This window comes from Gadus morhua, chromosome 9, assembly GCF_902167405.1.
Source record: "Gadus morhua chromosome 9, gadMor3.0, whole genome shotgun sequence".
NCBI classification, from domain to species: Eukaryota; Metazoa; Chordata; class Actinopteri; order Gadiformes; family Gadidae; genus Gadus; species Gadus morhua.
The window spans coordinates 25,684,194-25,704,160 of NC_044056.1; the positions used below are offsets into that span (position 1 = coordinate 25,684,194).

At 46.4% G+C, this 19,967-nt stretch overlaps 1 protein-coding gene across 1 annotated transcript in view; it reads right to left on the minus strand.

Moving 5' to 3' along the window:
• magi2b (membrane associated guanylate kinase, WW and PDZ domain containing 2b) overlaps positions 1–19,967 on the minus strand; it is a 127,256-nt gene that overhangs the window by 31,881 nt on the left and 75,408 nt on the right. Inside the window, 3 exon segments of the mRNA XM_030365817.1 lie at positions 7,741–7,909; positions 13,231–13,739; positions 15,175–15,357. Of these exon segments, the coding sequence (XP_030221677.1) occupies positions 7,741–7,909; positions 13,231–13,739; positions 15,175–15,357 (861 nt within the window).

Here is a 19,967-nt window from a genome sequence, read left to right on the forward strand (position 1 = left end):
CGGAAAAACGGTAGGTGCCAGTAGAAACTGGTAATACCATTTTACATGAGTGGCACGCCAGCGGAAAAACGGTGGTTCCAGTAGGAAATGGAACTTCCGATTAACATAATTGGCTTGCCAGCGGAAAAACTTTTGGCCTGTATGCCATGATACCACTGGATCATGTCGATATATAAAGGTTTATGACACTGGATCATGTCGATATAGAAAGGTTTATGACACTGGATCAGGGTTAAATGATAGGAACCTATAGGCCTACTTAAAATATTTGGTTAAACACCAATAAGAACAAATGCAAAACTTAATATTTGGCCTATTGAATAGTTATGAGCTGAAGCAGTCATACAGTAGGCTTTATTAAAGGCTACGCTACTAGAACATCTTGATAAAACACGAGTGGAAAAATGGACGACTGTCTAGCCATAGCCTACAGTGCCACCCCTATAGGGACCTGGCTCTGGTGCACTAACCGGAAACTACGATCGCAACCGCAATAAACATCTCGCTTTGAACGGTGAACTCTTTACACATAGTAGTTATAAAGCTATTAAAACTACAAAATGACTCCATTAATGCAGGATACGTGGAAAATGCATGGACCTATTAAAGAAAATGCGCCGACGTTGGCTCAGCCTGGTTCCGCCTCTTCAGCTACGTAGCTAAGATCGCTGCCGTGGAGCACGAAAGGTGTACATCAATCCACACTCATCGGTTTGACCGTTTTGAGTATACCATCCGGGTCCTTTCACTACACTTCCTTTCGCCCTGATCTTAATTGCAACGCACTACGTACTCAAACTATATAAAAAATAAGTCATACTAAAATAAAGTATAATGACTGCGGATAGTATGGATATTGGAACAAAGCAATAGACTATAGCTCTATGGCCACCTAGAAGGCTAGGCTATAACTACCGTCACCGGAGCAAGTCCGGCTGTTTTCAAAAGCATCTGTCATTACAAAAGCAACAACAAACAGATCGGAAATATCCTTACAACAGCACGGACGAGAGAAACGTGTAAATCCCTTTATTTACGGCGTTATGTTGTGATATTGTGTCAATAAATACCAAATATATATACCTTTACATTTATGGCAGTACCTGTCTTGAAATTATACGGAGGAGTTATGCTGGTCTCACATACCATTGTTGGGAACTGCAGTTACCGTTCCACCTGAACGGCAGTTACCGTTTCAGAACGGTAGTTACCGTTCCAGAAAGGCATATGCCATGGCATTACCGTTTCAGAACGGCAGTTACCGTTTCAGAACGGCAGTTACCGTTCCAGAACGGCATATGCCATGGTATGTCAGTGGTCGCGACGGCAGTTACCGTTTCAGAACGGCAGTTACCGTTCCAGAACGGCATATGCCATGGTATGTCTGTGGTCGCGACGGCAGTTACCGTTTCAGAACGGTAGTTACCGTTTCAGAATCATTCTGAAACGGTAACTACCATTCTGAATGGTAGTTACCGTTCCAGGACGGCATATGCCATGGTATGTCAGTGGTCGCGACGGCAGTTACCGTTTCAGAACGGTAGTTACCGTTTCAGAACGGCAGTTACCGTTTCAGAACGGCAGTTACCGTTCCAGAACGGCATATGCCATGGTATGTCAGTGGTCGCGGTGGCACATGCCACAGGCCAATAAACGATCTCGGCCCTACTGCTTTGCCTTGCGGCTCAGCTCTCTTTTCGTTACAACGGTGCGGTAAAGCGAACGCAATACCGCCCCCGCTGCTCCGATTCTCCGGCCAATCTCACGCTCCATAGTACCCTCACTCGCGAACAAGACCCCGAGTTACTTGAACTCCTTCACTTGGGCTAAGGACTCATTTCCTACCCGGAGTAAGCAATCCACCGGTTTCCTGCTAAGAGTCATGGCCTCAGATTTAGCGGCAACATATGCTCCTGAAACACAACGGTGAGTTCGGGAAAGCAGACCCGCAGCAACCAAGTGTGTCGGCTATTTTCACCGCCGCGAGTATTTCCATAGTCCATTTGCTGCCATTTTATTTGCAGCTTTAAATTATTTGCAATGGTTAGGCTACTTGTTTCGTTTTTTTTTTTTTTTTTAAATCGTTACAGGCCTTGGTTCGACGTGATTTAAATTGTGAGACGCATATTTATTTTTGTAAGGAAAATGTGTTTTGAACGTTTGCAAAAATAAATAATGTATACTCTGATAACTCTGACTGTTTTGATGAAGAATAAGCATTACATGTTTGGTTGGTAATATTGCCGTTCATCATTAGGCCTATTCCTGCTGCAGATGCGTTGCATTCCAAAAATAGATTTGATTAAACGATTAAACTCGATTGATCCTCAAGGAATTCCTTCGATCACTCGAGTTTGGAATTTATTACTCGTGCCCATCCCTAATACATAGACACATAAACGGTCTGCTACAGGCCAGACTCTGGCATGCAACCATTAAATACACTTAAAGGGGCACTATTATGCCAACAATAAAGGGTTGTCTAGAACAGCGGTCCCCAACCACCGGGCCGCGGACCGGTACCGGGCCGCCGGACATTCCTAACCGGGCCGTAGGTTAGTAGGCTACGACATAAAAATAAAATAAATAAAATAAAATAAAAATGAGATGAGATGAGATTGCACATAACATGTTTGCATTTTTGGCAAGGTCTATTTTCTTAGGCATAACTGTCTGTCTTTCCCGTCCTCAACACGTATTGGCTTCAGCGGCTGCGCGCGCAGCCTAAGCTCACTTCACTGGTTCAGTTCAACAGTAGTGTCACACTATGAGCTCAGCTCAACCTGACACTCCAGAGGGGAGAATGACGACTGTCTTTAAACTGGCAGATAAAGTTGCTGCATTTAAAGCCAATCTTGATTTGTGGGGACGACGAGTGGACAGGGGAGTATTCGATATGTTCCAAACATTAGTGGGGATTTTGGGAGAGACTGAGGCAGGGCCCATTCTCTCGCAGCTGGTGCGCGATCACCTTGTTGCGCTTTCAAATGAATTCGAACGTTACTTCCCATCCTCCAAAGATCCACGGCGAACGAATGAGTGGATCGGCAACCCATTTGTCAATGTCCCAAATCACTTGTCAGTGCAGGAGGAAGATCAAATGATCGAAATAGCTAATGATGGTGGTCTTAAAAGTGTGTTTGAGCAAACCTCTCTGGCAGGTTTTTGGATCAAAAACAAAGCGGAGTATCCCGAGATATCCGTAAAAGCGCTGAAAACGTTGCTTCCATTTCCCACCACGTACCTATGCGAGGCCGGGTTTTTGGCAATGACTGCAACTAAAAAAAAATTGCGCAATCGATTGGACATTTCAAACACTCTAAGGGTGTCACTGTCTTCCGTCACCCCCAGATGGAACCTTCTTGTTGCAGGGAAACAAGCACAGGGCTGATTAAAAATGAATTGTAGCCTATTCTGTGGCCTCACAAACGCGTGTTAAGTTCCCTTACTGACATTTTGTGTTGTGCATGTTTACACTTGATAGATGTTACTTCAAGTTTAGTTCAATATATTTATGTCCATAGTTGTTCATTTTTCACTTGTTCAAGTTCACATTATTTTTTAACAGTTTGTTCACACCTTCACTGTTCATACATAACTGGAACTAGTTATTTTAAATGAATACATGCACAACACTATATGAAAATATCAACAAATTGGCAACCTCTGCGCAACATGGTAAGTTTTTGTTTATGCTGTTATACACACACATGATTTATCATGTATTTAGCCTAGCTTAACTGACTAAGCTTGCGGCTAGTAGACTACACGTACTATTCAAGCGTCCGTAACAAGCTTTTTGTGTCCCGACATGGCATATTGTTGACTACTTTTGTCCATCAAAATACACCGTTATAACTTATAACATCTCTAACTACCTAGGTGCACCTGTGGGAATTGTGCCACTATGCCCAACGAAGTGGAGAACGTCTGCTGTAGAGAAATCCCAAAGGTAAAACTGATGAGCTTTAGGCTAAGCTACACCGTTTGTTGAGAACGATCTCATGTCATATATCTATCATCTTCGGAGGACGTTATGATATAAATATATGTATATATTTGGGCTGTCAAAATTGCTCAAAAATGACATTCGAATGTTCGTTTGGAAAAAAATCATGAATTCGAACTATTCGAATATCTGGTTGCCTATTTTACGCAGTTGCCGTCAATATGTCAATAATGCGACAAAACCATGGTTCAAATTAGCGGGATATATATATATATATCCTATAAACAGCCCAGTAACGTGGAGGCCTAATCATGAAAAGCCACAACTTTGTATCGCTTGCATTTCACCACCACACCTGCAAGTGCGCAAACTATAGTAATCTGAAGAAGACGCCCGCTTCTGAATGTTACAAAGTATGCTAGTGGTAACGTTCCTTGCTTTGCTTACCAAGTTACCATTTATCGAGAAGGCCTATTAAAATCGATAAATAAAGATATGCATGTCGCCTACGTCTTCCACCATGCCAGCGAAAGGGCACTTCGCACTACGCACCGTTCGGATTCATGAAAAAAAAGCTGTCTCGGACTTTGCCGAGAACATTGCGTTATAGCAGCTTTCACCAGCCAGACTACTAGCTCCCTGAGCTCTACTTCGGATGCTTATTGAATGGCATAGCCGAGCTGGAATACCTATATCCAAGTACGGAAACCCCGAGGGGATAAAATACATTCGCTCTTCACAATACTAGTCTGTTACACTTGTACCGCGGGAGTGTTTTTTCACATTCGAATATTATGAGGGACATCGCGAACAGACAGAGGCTCATTCACAAAGCAGATAGAGGCGCTTGTACCGCGGGAGTGTTTTTTCACATTCGAATATTAATTTTCACGTTCGAATTCGCGTTTTTGGATACATTTCGAACGAATATTCGAACTTCGAATATTCGTTGACAGCCCTAGTATATATATATATGTATATGTATATATATGTATGCATGTATGTTTATACATCCTCAGAAGATGAGTAGCCTACCACTATGCCCAAACCCTATAAGGAACCTCTAGTAAACTATGTTGCATGTTTAGATCATCTCTACCATATAGCAACAGTAATACCAGTCCACTTGTAATGGAAAACGAGTAATCTCACCATTCTCCTCACCTGTTTGCTGTAGTACCAGCCAACTTTACCATGTTTGTTATGTGAAGTCATTAGTGTTACCATTTTTTGTAAATAACAATCCTACTCTTAGTCGTTCGCGATTCAGCCTAGTTTCCGGTAACGGTGAATCGCATCATGGAATGCACGCCATTGCACGGTTCTCAGTTGAGTCAGTCAGACTCAGTGGAGTTAGTGCTAACGGAAACTCGTTCGTTCGTTCAGTCGAGTTTCCGGTGAATCGAATGGTGAACGAGACGACCGAACGAACGAGAGAGACGAACCGGTTTAGTTCGTTCGTCCTAAAGACTCGGTCATTTGAACCGGTTCGCGAACGAACGAGCCAACACTATCGTCACATAAACAAACTAATCGACAAGACGAGGGATAAATGACAAGGGATATATCTCTTGTCTTTTATCCCTCTATTCTCCACTATTCACGGAGCCTGAGGTGAATAATTGTGAATTAAATAGTCTAGATAGATAGCCTAGTCAAGTCTGTATTAATACCAAACGACACAAATCGTCGGGAATCCATAGGTGGTTCGGCCCACACAGGACAGTAGCCTACAAGACCACACAGAACAAGTCTGACTGGACATACACACAATACATCACATTAAAACTAGACACGCGTTGATAGATAGACAGATAGGCCTAGATAGATAGATATGTTCCATTATTTGCCTTGCGGAGCCAACCAGTCCTGTGCACGTATGCAAATTAGCCATGTGCGCCAATGTCTATTTGTTTTGAGTGCGACGAATGAGTGCAGATCATGATTTGCAGATGCAGATCAGTGAAACATATTTTAACTAGCCTACTACAGCACGCAGGGTTTTTTGTTCTCGGTTGTAATTAGCCTACATTTTAGGATTTTTTTTATATTGGGGGGAATCACTGTCCTACTTGTTGTCGAAGCACTTTATCCAACAATCAAAACCGTCTCGGCAATATGGCCAAGGTGTATGGGAGAGTTCACTCTTTGATATGGCTGTCTGTAGGGCCTACTAAAAGCATACGGCTCCTTTAAATGCGTCTGCATAATTGAATTGTACGTCATGAGCGACCAAAGCGACCAAAGCGAACAGAAAAATTTGCAGCGAAACTTTGTGAGCGTTTGGTCGCTCCTGGTGTGGACGTACAACCCCCCGACCCCAGCGTGTCCAGGAACGCAGCAAAAGGTGATTGATGACGCTCTCCCATTGACTCCCAGCAGAAGTACATGCTTACGTCGCCATGTACCGGACGTAAAAGAAAGCCGCGGAGAGAATCCCAACGTGCCATTTCTAGGCAGCTCGGTAACAGTGATTTGCGGTAGTCATTTACTCCCCCTTGTGGGAATCTTGTGGTATTGTAACTTTGCCAACCATTTATATACCCAAAAACATATATAAAGCGCAATAGGAGAAGGAAAAAACGGAAAAGCATAATAGGACCCCTTTAAATAAATGCCGAGCGCTTTTTCTGTGAAGACCATCCTAGGCTCTCCAGGGTGAAGTCGGAGATTCTTTAAGAGAATCACTGTTTGAACCCAATGTACCCAACAGTGCTGTTACTTTGTGCGTTTACTACGACACAAACACACGTGCTGCACATTTCTGGAACAAATGCAGAAGAAAAAATTTGGAGAAAGGTCGCTCCCGGTTCCTCAGTGGTCATTAACATCTCCTGGAGACTCCTCAGTGGTCATTAAGGTCTCCTGGAGGCTCCTCAGTGGTCATTTAGGTCTCCTGGAGGCTCCTCAGTGGTCATTAAGGTCTCCTGGAGACTCCTCAGTGGTCATTAAGGTCTCCTGGAGGCTCCTCAGTGGTCATTAAGGTCTCCTGGAGGCTCCTCAGTGGTCATTTAGGTCTCCTGGAGGTTCCCTCTCGCTGAGCCACGCATGGCAGTGACACACACAGGTCGCTATGGGTCATGAATTAATCCCATCTGTCAGCTGAAGATCTAAACCCTGTGGGACGATAGAGCACTCTACTGGGTCTGTTCTGGGGTCGGTTCCCATGCAGTAGTGCCTCTCTACTGGGTCTGTTCTGGGGTCGGTTCCCTTGCCTCTCTACTGGGTCTGTTCTGGGGTCAGTTCCCACACAGTAGTGCCTCTCTACTGGGTCTGTTCTGGGGTCGGTTCCCTTGCCTCTCTACTGGGTCTGTTCTGGGGTCAGTACCCACGCAGTAGTGCCTCTCTACTGGGTCTGTTCTGGGGTCAGTTCCCATGCAGTATTACAGAACTTGTCTTAGGTGTGATGTGATGTTCTGGGGTTGTGTGAGTACAAAAGGGTTAGGTAAAAACACACTTAACGAAAAGTGTCCTTGACCTTGAGGCCTCCGAGACAGACGGGTTACAAACAAACACCAACAAATCTTGGTCCAACTCTCAACACCAACCGGAGGACGATTTGCCAGACCAATCCTTTTTGAGTGCACAGGAACAGGAGGTTGGTAAGATTGTTTAAGTTCCAGCTGACCAAGACTTCATGAATGTTTTCTGATGTTCAGATTGTGCAAATGGCAGGAATTTCCCTTTCTTACAATCCTGAGCACCAACCAACCGGCAAGTCAGACAGGCAGAATAGAGACAACAGCACTAGACCTCAAACATACAGACAGTAAACAAAGCAGCCATCTCACCTGAGGCGGGTCTCTGGATGAGCAGTTGAGCCTCTCCGCCTACGGGACACTCCTTCAGCAGCTCCACCACACGGCCATGTCCCGCCCCCGCCACCGCCTGCTGGTTCACCTCCAGGATCAGGTCCCCCTCCAGCAGACCGCCTGCCCCCTGGGAGCCCGGGTCCAGGACCTGCGCCAGAGGCAAGAGGAGAACCAGGACTTACTGTACCCCTGTATCATAGAGAACCAGAACTTGCTGTACCCCTGTATCATAGAGAACCAGGACTTACTGTACCCCTGTATCATAGAGAACCAGGACTTACTGTACCCCTGTATCATAGAGAATCAGGACTTACTGTACCCCTGTATCATAGAGAACCAGGACTTACTGTACCCCTGTATCATAGAGAACCAGGACTTACTGTACCCCTATATCATAGAGAACCAGAGGCTTACTATACAACTATGTCATAGAGAACCAGAGACTACCTATACACCTATATCATAGAGAACCAGAGACTACCTATACACCTATATCATAGAGAACCAGAGACCAACTATACACCTATATCATAGAGAACCAGAGACCACCTTTACACCTATATCATAGAGAACCAGAGACTACCTATACACCTATATCAAAGAGAGCCAGAGACTACCTACACACCTATATCAGAGAGAACCAGAGACTACCTATACACCTATATCATAGAGAACAAGAGACGACCTATACACCTATATCATGGAGAGCCAGAGACTACCTATACACCTATATTGCCATGGCTACCAGAGAGGACGCTGGCGTTGTTTGTTCGCCGCTTCTCTGATCACGACTTTTTTCGATTTTTGTGACTGATAAAATAGTTTTCCTGTGCTTTTTTTCACTTTTATTTTTTCACTTTTAACAAGCTATTGTCACGAGCCCTTCCAGTTTTTCGGGACATTGATTTTTAGCCTCACCGACGTTGTTAGCTGGGTAGTTAGGCATCTAGCTTTTTCTGACGTCTTCCAACTGTCAATATTGCCTCACCGGGAAAAGAGCCATCTGGTTCCAACAACAACTTATATCGCCTTGCCGGACAACTTTCAGCCACTCGCCTCCCGATCCCTGCTAGTGGGTCCCCCCTCTCTCAGCCGCTATCGCTGAGCTGTTGCTCCCTTCGCCCGGCAGCATCATGCTCACCTATTCGCCTGCACAGCTGTTTGGTATGTTCAACTACTCCCTCCCATCATCCATCTCAGTCATCAAACAACTTGGACTCCTACGTCGTCGCCGTTACATCCACAGGAGCTTCCGCCGTAGATTTGTTTTGTCCCAGCACGGTCTCTGCGTCCCATTCACCCGGTCAACTGCACGCTCCGTCACGCCCCTCCCACGTCATCAGGACTCAGCTGCTTCCGGACCTTTCAACGCTGCCGTTAGGCAGCAGCTCACCAGGCAGGTGAGCTCCCCTCTGTCCTCCCGCACAGCTATCCTGACTAACCTCAGACCTCTCCAACCTGCCCCGATCCCACCCCCCTCTGGCTGTGTCAACTTTGCCCTCCTCAACACTCGTTCACTCACCAATAAAGCCCCCATCATACATGAACTCATCCTTGATAATAACCTCGACCTCCTTCCACTTACTGAAACCTGGCAACAACCCAATGAATTTTTCTCCCTCAACCAAGCATCTCCCCCTGGTTTCAGCTACATCGCCAAACCCCGCCCCTCTCGCCGTGGAGGTGGTCTCGCCGTCATACAGAAAGAGACCTATTTGATTAAAGAACTCACCCTCCCTTTAGTAATATCATCCTTTGAATTCATTGCTTTTAAAGCCCCCTCCCCCACAGTTATCCTCATCTACCGGCCACCCAAACCTAATCCCTCATTCCTCTCTGACCTCACTGAACTCCTCACACTAGCATCAACCCTCTCTCCACGTCTGCTGTTACTTGGTGATTTTAATATCCACATGGACTCCCCCACTTGCAAGCTCTCATTTGAATTCACCACTTTATTGGAAAATTTCTCTCTCGCCCAACATGTCACCTTCCCCACCCATGACAAAGGACACATCCTTGACCTTGTCTGCTCCATTAATCTCCCTGTACTCGACCTCCGGCCATGCCCCTTTCCCCACTCTGATCACAACCTTTTACGGTTCTCCATCCTCTCCCCCATCTCCCGCCCCCGCCCCCTTAAAGAAATCACCTTCCGTAACCTAAAATCCATTGACCCCCACCATCTCTCTGACCTGCTCTCCTCCACCCTCCCCCTGGACTCAACCCTCATCTCACCTGATGAGCTCACAAACCACCTTAATGCTACCCTGTCTTCCTCCCTCAACACCCTGGCCCCCCTCAAAACCAAAACTGTCTCCTTTAATACATCCTCACCCTGGTTCACACCTGCACTCCGCAAATTGAAACAAACCGGCCGCCAACTCGAACGACTCTCCAAAAAAACCTCACTCACAGTCCACCATCAAGCCTACAAACTCCACCTCACTGCCTACAAAGACGCCCTCATCGCCGCCAAGTCTGCATACCTCTCTGCCATCTTTTCTGACCCCTGTCAAACCCCAGAACCCTCTTCTCCACAGTGAGCAACCTCCTCAAACCGCGGACCAGCACCCTCTCCACCTCCACCCCAGATCTCTGCAACTCATTCCTCCAGTTCTTCGCCGACAAAATCACTGAAATCAACCATTCACTATTCCCTGTACATAACCCCCCTGCACACTCAATGGCCTCTCCCCTACCCATCTCTCTGGACCTCCCAACACCTCCTCCCCATTGCCGTCTCACCCACTTTGACCTGATTACCCCTCCTGCACTCTCCAAACTTATAGGCTCCTCCAAACCTACTACCTGCTCCCTCGATCCCCTCCCCACTCCCCTGCTCAAGTCCTGCCTCCCCGTTCTCTGCCCTTACCTCACTAAGCTCTTCAACTCCTCACTGTCCCATGGAACGGTCCCCTCTGCCTTCAAATCTGCTGCTGTCACCCCCACCCTCAAGAAACCTGGTCTCGACCCCTCCTCCCTCAGTAACTACCGCCCAATCTCCAACCTCTCCTTCCTCTCCAAAACCCTTGAACGCATCGTCACCACACAACTCCAATCCCATCTCCACGCCAATAACCTTTTTGAATTCCTCCAATCTGGCTTCCGCCCCCTCCACAGCACAGAAACCGCTCTCCTCAAAGTCCTCAATGACCTCCTCATCTCTGCCGACTCTGGTTCCCTCAACTTCCTCATCCTCTTTGACCTGAGTGCAGCCTTCGATACTGTAAACCACACCATCCTGCTCACCAGACTCAGCAACCTCGGAATTGAAGGAACTGCACTTAGCTGGCTTCACTCCTACCTCTCCGACAGATCTCACTTCATCTCCCTCCACAACCACACATCTGCCACAGCCACTGTCATACAAGGTGTTCCCCAAGGTTCTGTACTTGGCCCCCTCCTCTTCATCATCTACCTCCTCCCCCTTGGTCAGTTACTCCGCCATTTCTCCATGGACTTCCACTGCTACGCCGACGACACCCAGATTTACCTCAGCACCAAATCCCCCCACACACCCCCCCTCTCCCACATTGAATCCTGCCTGTCTTCACTCACTCTCTGGATGCAAAATAACTTCCTGAAACTTAACAGCAACAAAACTGAACTCCTCCTCATTGGCTCCAAATCCACCCTCAGTAAACTCGCCAACCCCCCCCACACTCACTATCGACGGCACCACGGTCTCCCCCTCCCCCCAGGCCCGCAACCTTGGCGTAATCTTTGATTCCACCCTCTCCCTTGAACCCCACATCCGCCACACTGTCAAAACTTCCTTCTATCACCTCCGTAATATTGCAAAGATCAGATCCTCCCTCACACCTCACGCTGCAGAAAGACTCATCCATGCCTTCATCTCCTCCCGCCTTGATTATTGCAATTCACTCCTCGCCGGCATCTCCACCACCTCCATCAACAGACTCCAACTGGTCCAGAATGCAGCAGCCCGTCTCCTCACTCATACTAAAGCGTGGCACAACATCACCCCAGTCCTCAAGAATCTCCACTGGCTCCCCATCTCACATCGGATCCACTACAAACTCCTGGTCCTCACCTACAAAGCTCTCCACCATATGGCCCCCCCATATCTCTCTGATCTTCTCTCCCTCTACCCACCCCCCCGGGCCCTCAGATCCTCCTCAGCTGGTCTCCTCTCCACCCACACATCAAAACTCCACAGCCTAGGTGACAGAGCCTTCTCCAGGACATCTCCCAGGCTCTGGAACTCCCTCCCCCAACATATTCGTGACTCTGAGTCCCTCACCATCTTCCAGTCCCGCCTCAAGACTCATCTCTTCTCCTCTGCCTACCCCTAGATCACTCACTATCTCTAGCCCATCAAACTTCCCCTATGTAAAGCGCTTTGAGTACGTGAAAAGCGCTATATAAATTGAATCTATTATTATTATTATTATATCATAGAGAGCCAGAGACTACCTATACACCTATATCATAGAGAACCAGAGACTACCTATACACCTATACCAACAGGGAACCAGCATAACCCTGACTTGCTCCTTATATCCTCAATTATATCTTAAAATAATACAATGTGCTGTAAAGGAGTCCATTATTTTCTAGATGACTAGATGATGAAGTATGTACAGATTAGTTATAGATAGTATATTAGTATATAGTATATTATAGGAGAAGTAGTTAAATATATCTCCTCTTACTTTGTTGAATGAGAACAACATTGGAATATATTTATCCACACGAATGACCAATGTTTTATACTTAATTCAAGCTGTAATTCAGTTTGTTTGTATTCTATTCAGGCTTTTATTATCTCCTTGTTTCCTTGTTTTAATAGGAAGCACTTTTACATTTAATAAATAAATGATTACTATTTCACCCTTCTGTTTGAGTGTGAGTGACCGGTTATTCTACATCACACTGTGAAGCACACACAGCTCCCTAGTATAGATCCAGCAATACGGAACTATACAAGGGATTATTGATCATCAATCAGGATCTTTAATCAGGGATTACCTCACTTATAAATGACTTCCAGTTTAGCAGGTTTTCTGGCAAGATTCCAGGACTATAAGAAAGTCATTCAGGAGCTCAACCCTAACCCTCCCCTAACTCTAATCCCCCTCCCCTAACCCTACCCTTAATAACAGTTAGTGCTGCTCATGTTCACTAACAGTTGATGTACCCCTAATGTAAAGTCAATGTGTCTGGCCGCCTTCAGGGGTTAGTAGTAGTAGTAGTTGGATCAAGACAATGCAACCACCTGTTAGAATCAAAGGCTTCATTGAGCAGATTTCAAAGGTACATTGAAGGAGCTGTGATGCTTTCATTGACCCTAACATCAACAATGAAACAATAACCATTATATGAAATTAGAATTCAAAGATGACCATGAATAAGGACTACACTAACAAAAACAAACCAAACCAACAAACACAAGGGCAGGCATTCTAAATGAGTGCACTAATAAGAGGCGTGGTGGGGGTCTACCTGCTTGACGCGCTGCCCTGTGGGGCTGTCAGCGATGGTGAACCCAAACCCCTCCGGCCCCTTCACCATGGTGACAGTCAGGAGCCCCGCCCCCGCCCCCGGCCCCGCCGCTGGCCCCGCCCCCACCGGCCCCGACGACGTCATGGACACGTCGTCGTCGTGAGGGGGGAGGGACGGGGCCGGGCCGGGGGCGGCGGGGGGCAGCGAGGAGCCGTCCAGGTGGGTGTCCCCGGGGTGAGACCCCCCCACAGGGGGCAGCTGGGAGCTCAGAGACAGGTACTCCAGGTAGGGGTCGTAGCCGCCCCGCCCGTTCACCACCAGAGGGCGCTGCTCCATCCCCATGGGGGTGAGGGCGGCGGCCCCGGCCTCGGGGTCAAAGGGCAGCGGGTAGCCCCGGCACAGCACCAGAGTCACGCTGTGGCCGATGGGCACCGACTGGAACAGCTTGACCACGTCGGCGTGCGTGGTGCCCAAAACGCACACGTCGTTGATGTAGACGATCACGTCGCCTGGGGAGAGAAGAGGAGGCAGCTGGTGACTCTTCTCTCTGTGCGTCCGGTCTGTGTGAGTGTGTGGTCTGTGTGTGTGTCTGGTCTGTGTGTGTGTGGTCTGTGTGTGTGTGTGGTCAGTGTGTGTGTGTGGTCAGTGTGTGTGGTCTGTGTGTGTGTGGTCTGTGTGTGTGTGGTCGGTGTGTGTCTGGTCTGTGTGTGTGTGTGGTCAGTGTGTGTGTGTGGTCTGTGTGTGTCTCGTCTGTGTGTGTGTGTGTGGTCTGTGAGTACATGGGTGTGCGTCCGGTCTGTGTGTGTGTTGTCTGTGTGTGTGTGGTCTGTGTGTGTGTGTGTTCGTAGCATCAGCTCAATGATTGCTATGTGACCTTGCTACGTCACCACCATACTGTAGTGCTTCGTTCGTAAGATCCACACAGAACCCCAACAGTTTACCGTCTGTGTTTGGGGGTTTTGCTTCTTAGATGGATTTCAGACTAAAGCAGAAAGATGCGCTTAAGCCTCAGAAATGCTCAGGAAATGTAGCTTGTAGGGACGTTACCGCGCTGCTTGATCAAGGGGGACTTGATCAAGGGACTTATTTCAGAGTGAAGCTGTACATACACTTGGTAAGTCTTATATTGTGTTTAGGTTGAAGGGTAAGTTGTATATGTTTTAATTTGATCAAGGTAATGATCTGGGGGAGCAATGCATGATGGGAAGAGGAAACCGACCATTGCGAGGGGTCTACGAGTAAATGAAGACCAGACAATGACCATGACCAACGCTTGTAGCTGTGTGGATCAAGGAGGAACAGAGTGTGTGCAAGCTCGCCCACGGCTTTGATATACTTTTTCAGTATAGCCTACAAATGTATTCAACACACGGCATTCATCTTGGTGTCGCCCTGAACCGATAGATCTCATTATTCGTCCCTCTTTGCTCTTTGCTTTCATTTACACAGCTGGATTCAGTGTGCGCCCTACTGGTATTTGACTGTTTCTTTATCTAGTTTTACACCAGATAATGTGCATGATATGTATGTTGCTTGTGGTAGCATGTCATTACATGGGGTAGCATGTCGTGGCATGTGGTAGCATGTTCTAGCTTGCTTTAGCATGTTGTAGCATGCTGTAGCATATTGTAGGATGCTGTGGCATGTTGGAGCATGCTATAGCACGTTGTAGCAAGCTGTGTCATGATGTAGCATGTTGTAGCATGTTGTAGCGCGAACAGCACACTGTAGCATGTGTAGCATGTTGTAGCATGTTGTAGCGCGAACAGCACACTGTAGCATGATGTAGCATGTTGTAGCATGTTGCAGCATGTTGTAGCATTTTACACACATTGAATGTAGTTGTAAAAGCTGAAGCAGGCTCCCATGCGGTTGTGTGGGACCATGCATGTTTATGATGTGGGATAGCTCTGAGGAACGTTGCCATATGGTTGCCTGGGTTACCGGTGTCCATCTTGGCGTCCTGCGCAGCCGGGCCTTCTGGGATGACGCTCTTCACCTGCAGGAACTCGTCCGGCTCGTCGCCCCCGATGATGGTGAACCCGAAGCCCATGCTGCTCTTGTGGAGCGCAGTGGACAGGAAGCTGCCCTTCAGCTGGGTTGGGTCCCTGGTGAACAGCGGCCTCTCTGTGGACCCCGAGACACCCCCACACCCAGGGGGAGAGGGCAGGGGCCGGGGACAGAGGAGGGAGGTAAGCAGGACGCTTGATTTGTGACTAGTTGGACATTTCTTGTACTTTTTTCCCATGATGCATCAGGTACAGGTATCTTGGTGCTATGTAATGTTAGTTTATAGGGATTATTAAAAGTATTAAAGGCCACAGCATCGATAAGCTCTGAGTTGCTGCTATAATTTAGTTGACGTTGTAATTCTTCACATTTCATTTCTGATCAATGGTTTAATTTGATAATGCTTGAACAAGCTCCAGTGCGGTATGGATGAATTCAGAGGGTGACTCGGGTGCTCCAGAGCTTCAAACATAAAGCAGGGTGTATCGCACAGCAGCTGTAGAAAGACAACACGTCAGAGGGTTCCAGTCAGTTCCCGTTCTGTGTTTAACACAAGGGCTTTGATTGCTAAAGCTGTGAAGCAGTGCTGGAAGTTATAGCGCAGCTGTATGATCACTCTCATTGGAAACACGATCCACTTAAGTTCAACTTAAGACACACAGCTTTGAACGGGGTAGCCCACTCCCACTTATCATGAAACTAAAAAGGGGGTTTGTCTGTTGTGCAAAGTTTCAATAAAAACGTCTGCGTTGTGAAAGACTAGTACTAACGCTGCACAAGAGCATACAGACAGAAAACACACCATCCTGGAGGAACCATCACCAGGAAAGGAAAGAAGAAGAGTTAGAAGCACTCCTGAGGCAACCCAGTCGCCAAGAAAAAACGTTGACGGTGTACGTTTCCATGAACACTGGATACGTAGCATTTCAACGTAAAAAATAGCGTGTTATACCTACAGTATCCACGCGTGCCGCTGTGGAGGCGGGTTTCGGGGTTTGGGTTTCACGGCTTTCGCGGCAAATTGTGGACACGATTGTTTAGGGGGGGGGGGGGGGGGGGGGGGAGGTAGACTGTTGTTGACCGGGGGGGAGACACGTTTGTTGAGGGGGACGACGACGACACGATTGTGGGGGGGGGGGACACGTCTGTAGGGGGGGGGGGCACGCTCGACAACGAGAGTTGGTTTTTATTGAACGCTCGACAACGAGAGTTGGTTTTTATTGAACGAGACTTCAACACGGAACAGCTGCACGAAACGATGGTCACGTCACTCTCGGTGACGGTGTCGACAACAATGAACACACGAACAATGTTAATAGAACAACACACAACCACATAACATCTCGAACCCATTAACCCCACTTAATCCTAACAACAAAACAAGTTAACAAAAGCCCCTTTTGTCAACTGACAACCCCAATTCCCAGAATCCCCCGCGGCTCCGGAAAACGGCGTAGCCTATATTAATCTTTAATATCTGAATGGGAAATGCAATATTTTAGGACAGATACAACATTAAACGCGTTTCTAATGACATTTCTGGCGAGAAATGTACATTTTCCTTACATAATCTTCAGTCAGTGAATGTGTATGATCTTTATTAATCTTTATTATCTGAATGGGAAATGCAATATTTTAGGACCGATTCACCGTTAAACGTGTTTCTAATAACATTTCTAGCGAGAAATATACTTTTTACTTGCATAATCTTCAGTCAGTGATTGTGTCTGATCTTTAGTTTTATAGTTATTAGGATTTGATCGGCTCGCTCGCATGTTTGAACAACGTCAGGTTGTTAGGAATAGGGACGCTGCTTTCGCTAAACTAGCAGCTCACGTGCTTCCTGCGTTTGTGTTATTAAACTGTTACTTTATGTAACTTTTAATGATATCATCTTGTTAGAAACACGTATATCTGAGAGCCAACCCAGTAGCCAAAAGCATACGTTGACAGTGTACGTTTCGTGAACACTGGATTACGTCGCATTTCAACATAAAATAGCGTGTTATACACACACACGCACGCACACACACACACACACAAGCACACACACGCACACGCACGCACAGACACACACAGACACAGACACACACACACACACACACACACACACACACACACACACACACACACACACACACACGGTGCATTTCGCTGCTAAAACAACAACAAAAAAATATTCCCTCAAATATTATTACTAAAGAACCGTTTTCCAAAGAACGAAATGTAAACCAATGCATTCTGAATGGGAGTGTTTCTCCGATTTTTCCATGCTACACAGAACGAAATGTAAACCCATGCAAATAAAGACTTCATGGTCATAATCATTTAAATATCATTAATCTCCTGAGTGTGTTGGGTGGTATTCTATTTTTTTCAACGGGGCTGGTGCCGTCTCCTTTTGACCTTTTGACCCCAGACTTCTGGGGGAATAGCTGAATCAATTCATTAGTTAATCAGAAGCATGTGAATATCTTCCCACCGACGAACAAGGTGTCCTTCAACATCTACGCTTCCAGGCGATTGCAACGGTGCCACACATGAGCATTTCGAACATATTTAATGGTAGTAATTAGCTGTCGAAATTGGAGGCCTTAATCAATAATGAGCAGCTATTGATTTGCTTCCTGATAAAAATTTGTGACAAATGACATGTTATTTAGCATCTACACGTTGAGCTGAGTCCAATGACACCAAGCATGACACTCTAGCTAATGGTAACATGTATTTTACATGGTACACCTAGGTCTAGGACATGATCTCGGTGTAGCAAGAGGGCGAGCTTGATCTCATTGGACTCAGCTTAACGTGTAGATGCTAATTAACATGTAATTTGTCAAAAATCTCCATCGGGAAGCAAATCTATAGCTGGTCATTATTGATAAAGGCCTCCAAAATCGACAGCTAATTACTACCCCGAAACATATTCAAATATGATCATGTGTGGCACTGTTGCAATCGTCTCGAAACGTAGATGTCAAAGGACACCTTGTTTGCTCTGTTGCACCACCGGGAAGATATTTTCATACTTCTAATGGATTGATTCATATTTTAAGGTTCTCGGAGTGAGACTTTAAGCGGCTGCAGCAGAAGTGTTGAGACCAAAGATGATATCAAGACATTAATAGAATATTCCCATTCACATTATGATTCTTCGTCATAACATCCGACCAAACATCCTTCACATTCACAGAGCGAAGATTATGAAAGTCCAGGCCCCCCCTTCCTGCACTCGGGGTCCGACCGGGCCAAGTTTCGGTGCGGGGGTCCCAGTTAGGCCCTAGAATATGGTATTCAAATTCAGGGCGGTAGGACCTTCCTATCTCAAAAACTGTTTTTCCACCACATTCTGAATCATTAGGTCTCGCAGGCAACACTTCTGAAGGGGCTTTGTCCAAATGACAGTCCATTTGGGAAAACTTTTTTTCTCTATGGGCTAGAACTACAAATCTTGGATATGTTGTTCTCGGGGCCCCGGGAAATGTGTGTAAACATTTTAGCATCCCTAGCTATCTCGAAAAGGCCGGAAAAGGGGCGTGACCTCCAACAGTACAGTCACTGTACATAAGACAGAGGTTAGTTTCTAGGCCCCATTTTTTGCGGGATGGAGGTGTACATTTGTGGCTTAATGTGTGTAGACACAGCTGGCCTGTGGCCACGTCTTTGAAGTCTGGGGTCAAAAGGTCAAAAGGAGCCGGCCCCACGCCGCTTATGAGATAACAAAAAGTGAATCTGTATTTCTCTGCATTTTGTCATTATTGAAGAGAGGCCTGATTCTCAGATATGCATGTTGGACTGTTAGGGTATAGGTCTGGGAAGAACTCAGGCCAAAATCTTGCAAGCGAGCCGCTGGGTGCAGGTGCAACGAGATGGAGCACTTGCTGAGTCATTTCCTGTAGGGCTGGAGCCACAGGTTGAAGCGTATATGCGTCCTTTGAAACCCCCTTTGATATATAAGAGACCCTAAGGTACAGTTTACTTAAATGTTCTCGCCTCAGTCACCTATTGCATCACTTCCTTTAGGGCTTCGGCCTCCTAATTGATCATTGTAGTATAATTGAATGCCCTCTTTCATATTATATGATACTTCCACCACTGGGACGTGGCAACAACTCTCCAAATCCATATGGGGGGGGGGGGGGGGGATGCTTTTGGACAGTAGGGGTGTACACTAGACATAAATAGGAAGCAAACTCAGGAGAAGGAATGACCTCTCACAAATATTTATTGAATAAATTGTTTCAAATAACCCTGCCTCGTTAAATCAATGAACTTGGTGTTTTGCTTTCAAAAATAGGTTATAGAAGAAGTCTAAACTGCAGAAAATAAAAACATCCAAGCTGCCTTTTAAGGATACCTCGGAATATCTGTCTATTTTTTAACCGTCGGACCCCAGTTTACGACAAAAACAACACAATTTACGGCAGCTCCTTTGCCGCGTGGTTTTTAGAGCCATGTAAGGATTAGAGGGGGCGGTCGATAGCAACCACCATAGCAACCATGACGGTCAAGTGACTGGATGCAGCCCCGTTGAAAAAAATAGAATACCACCCAACACACTCAGGAGATTAATGATAGTTAAATTATTATGACCATGAAGTCTTTATTTGCATGGGTTTACATTTCGTTCTTTGGAAAACGGTTCTTTAGTGATAATATTTGAGGGAATTTTGTTGTTGTTTTAGCAGCGAAATGCACCGTGTGCGTGTGTGTGTCTGTGTCTGTGT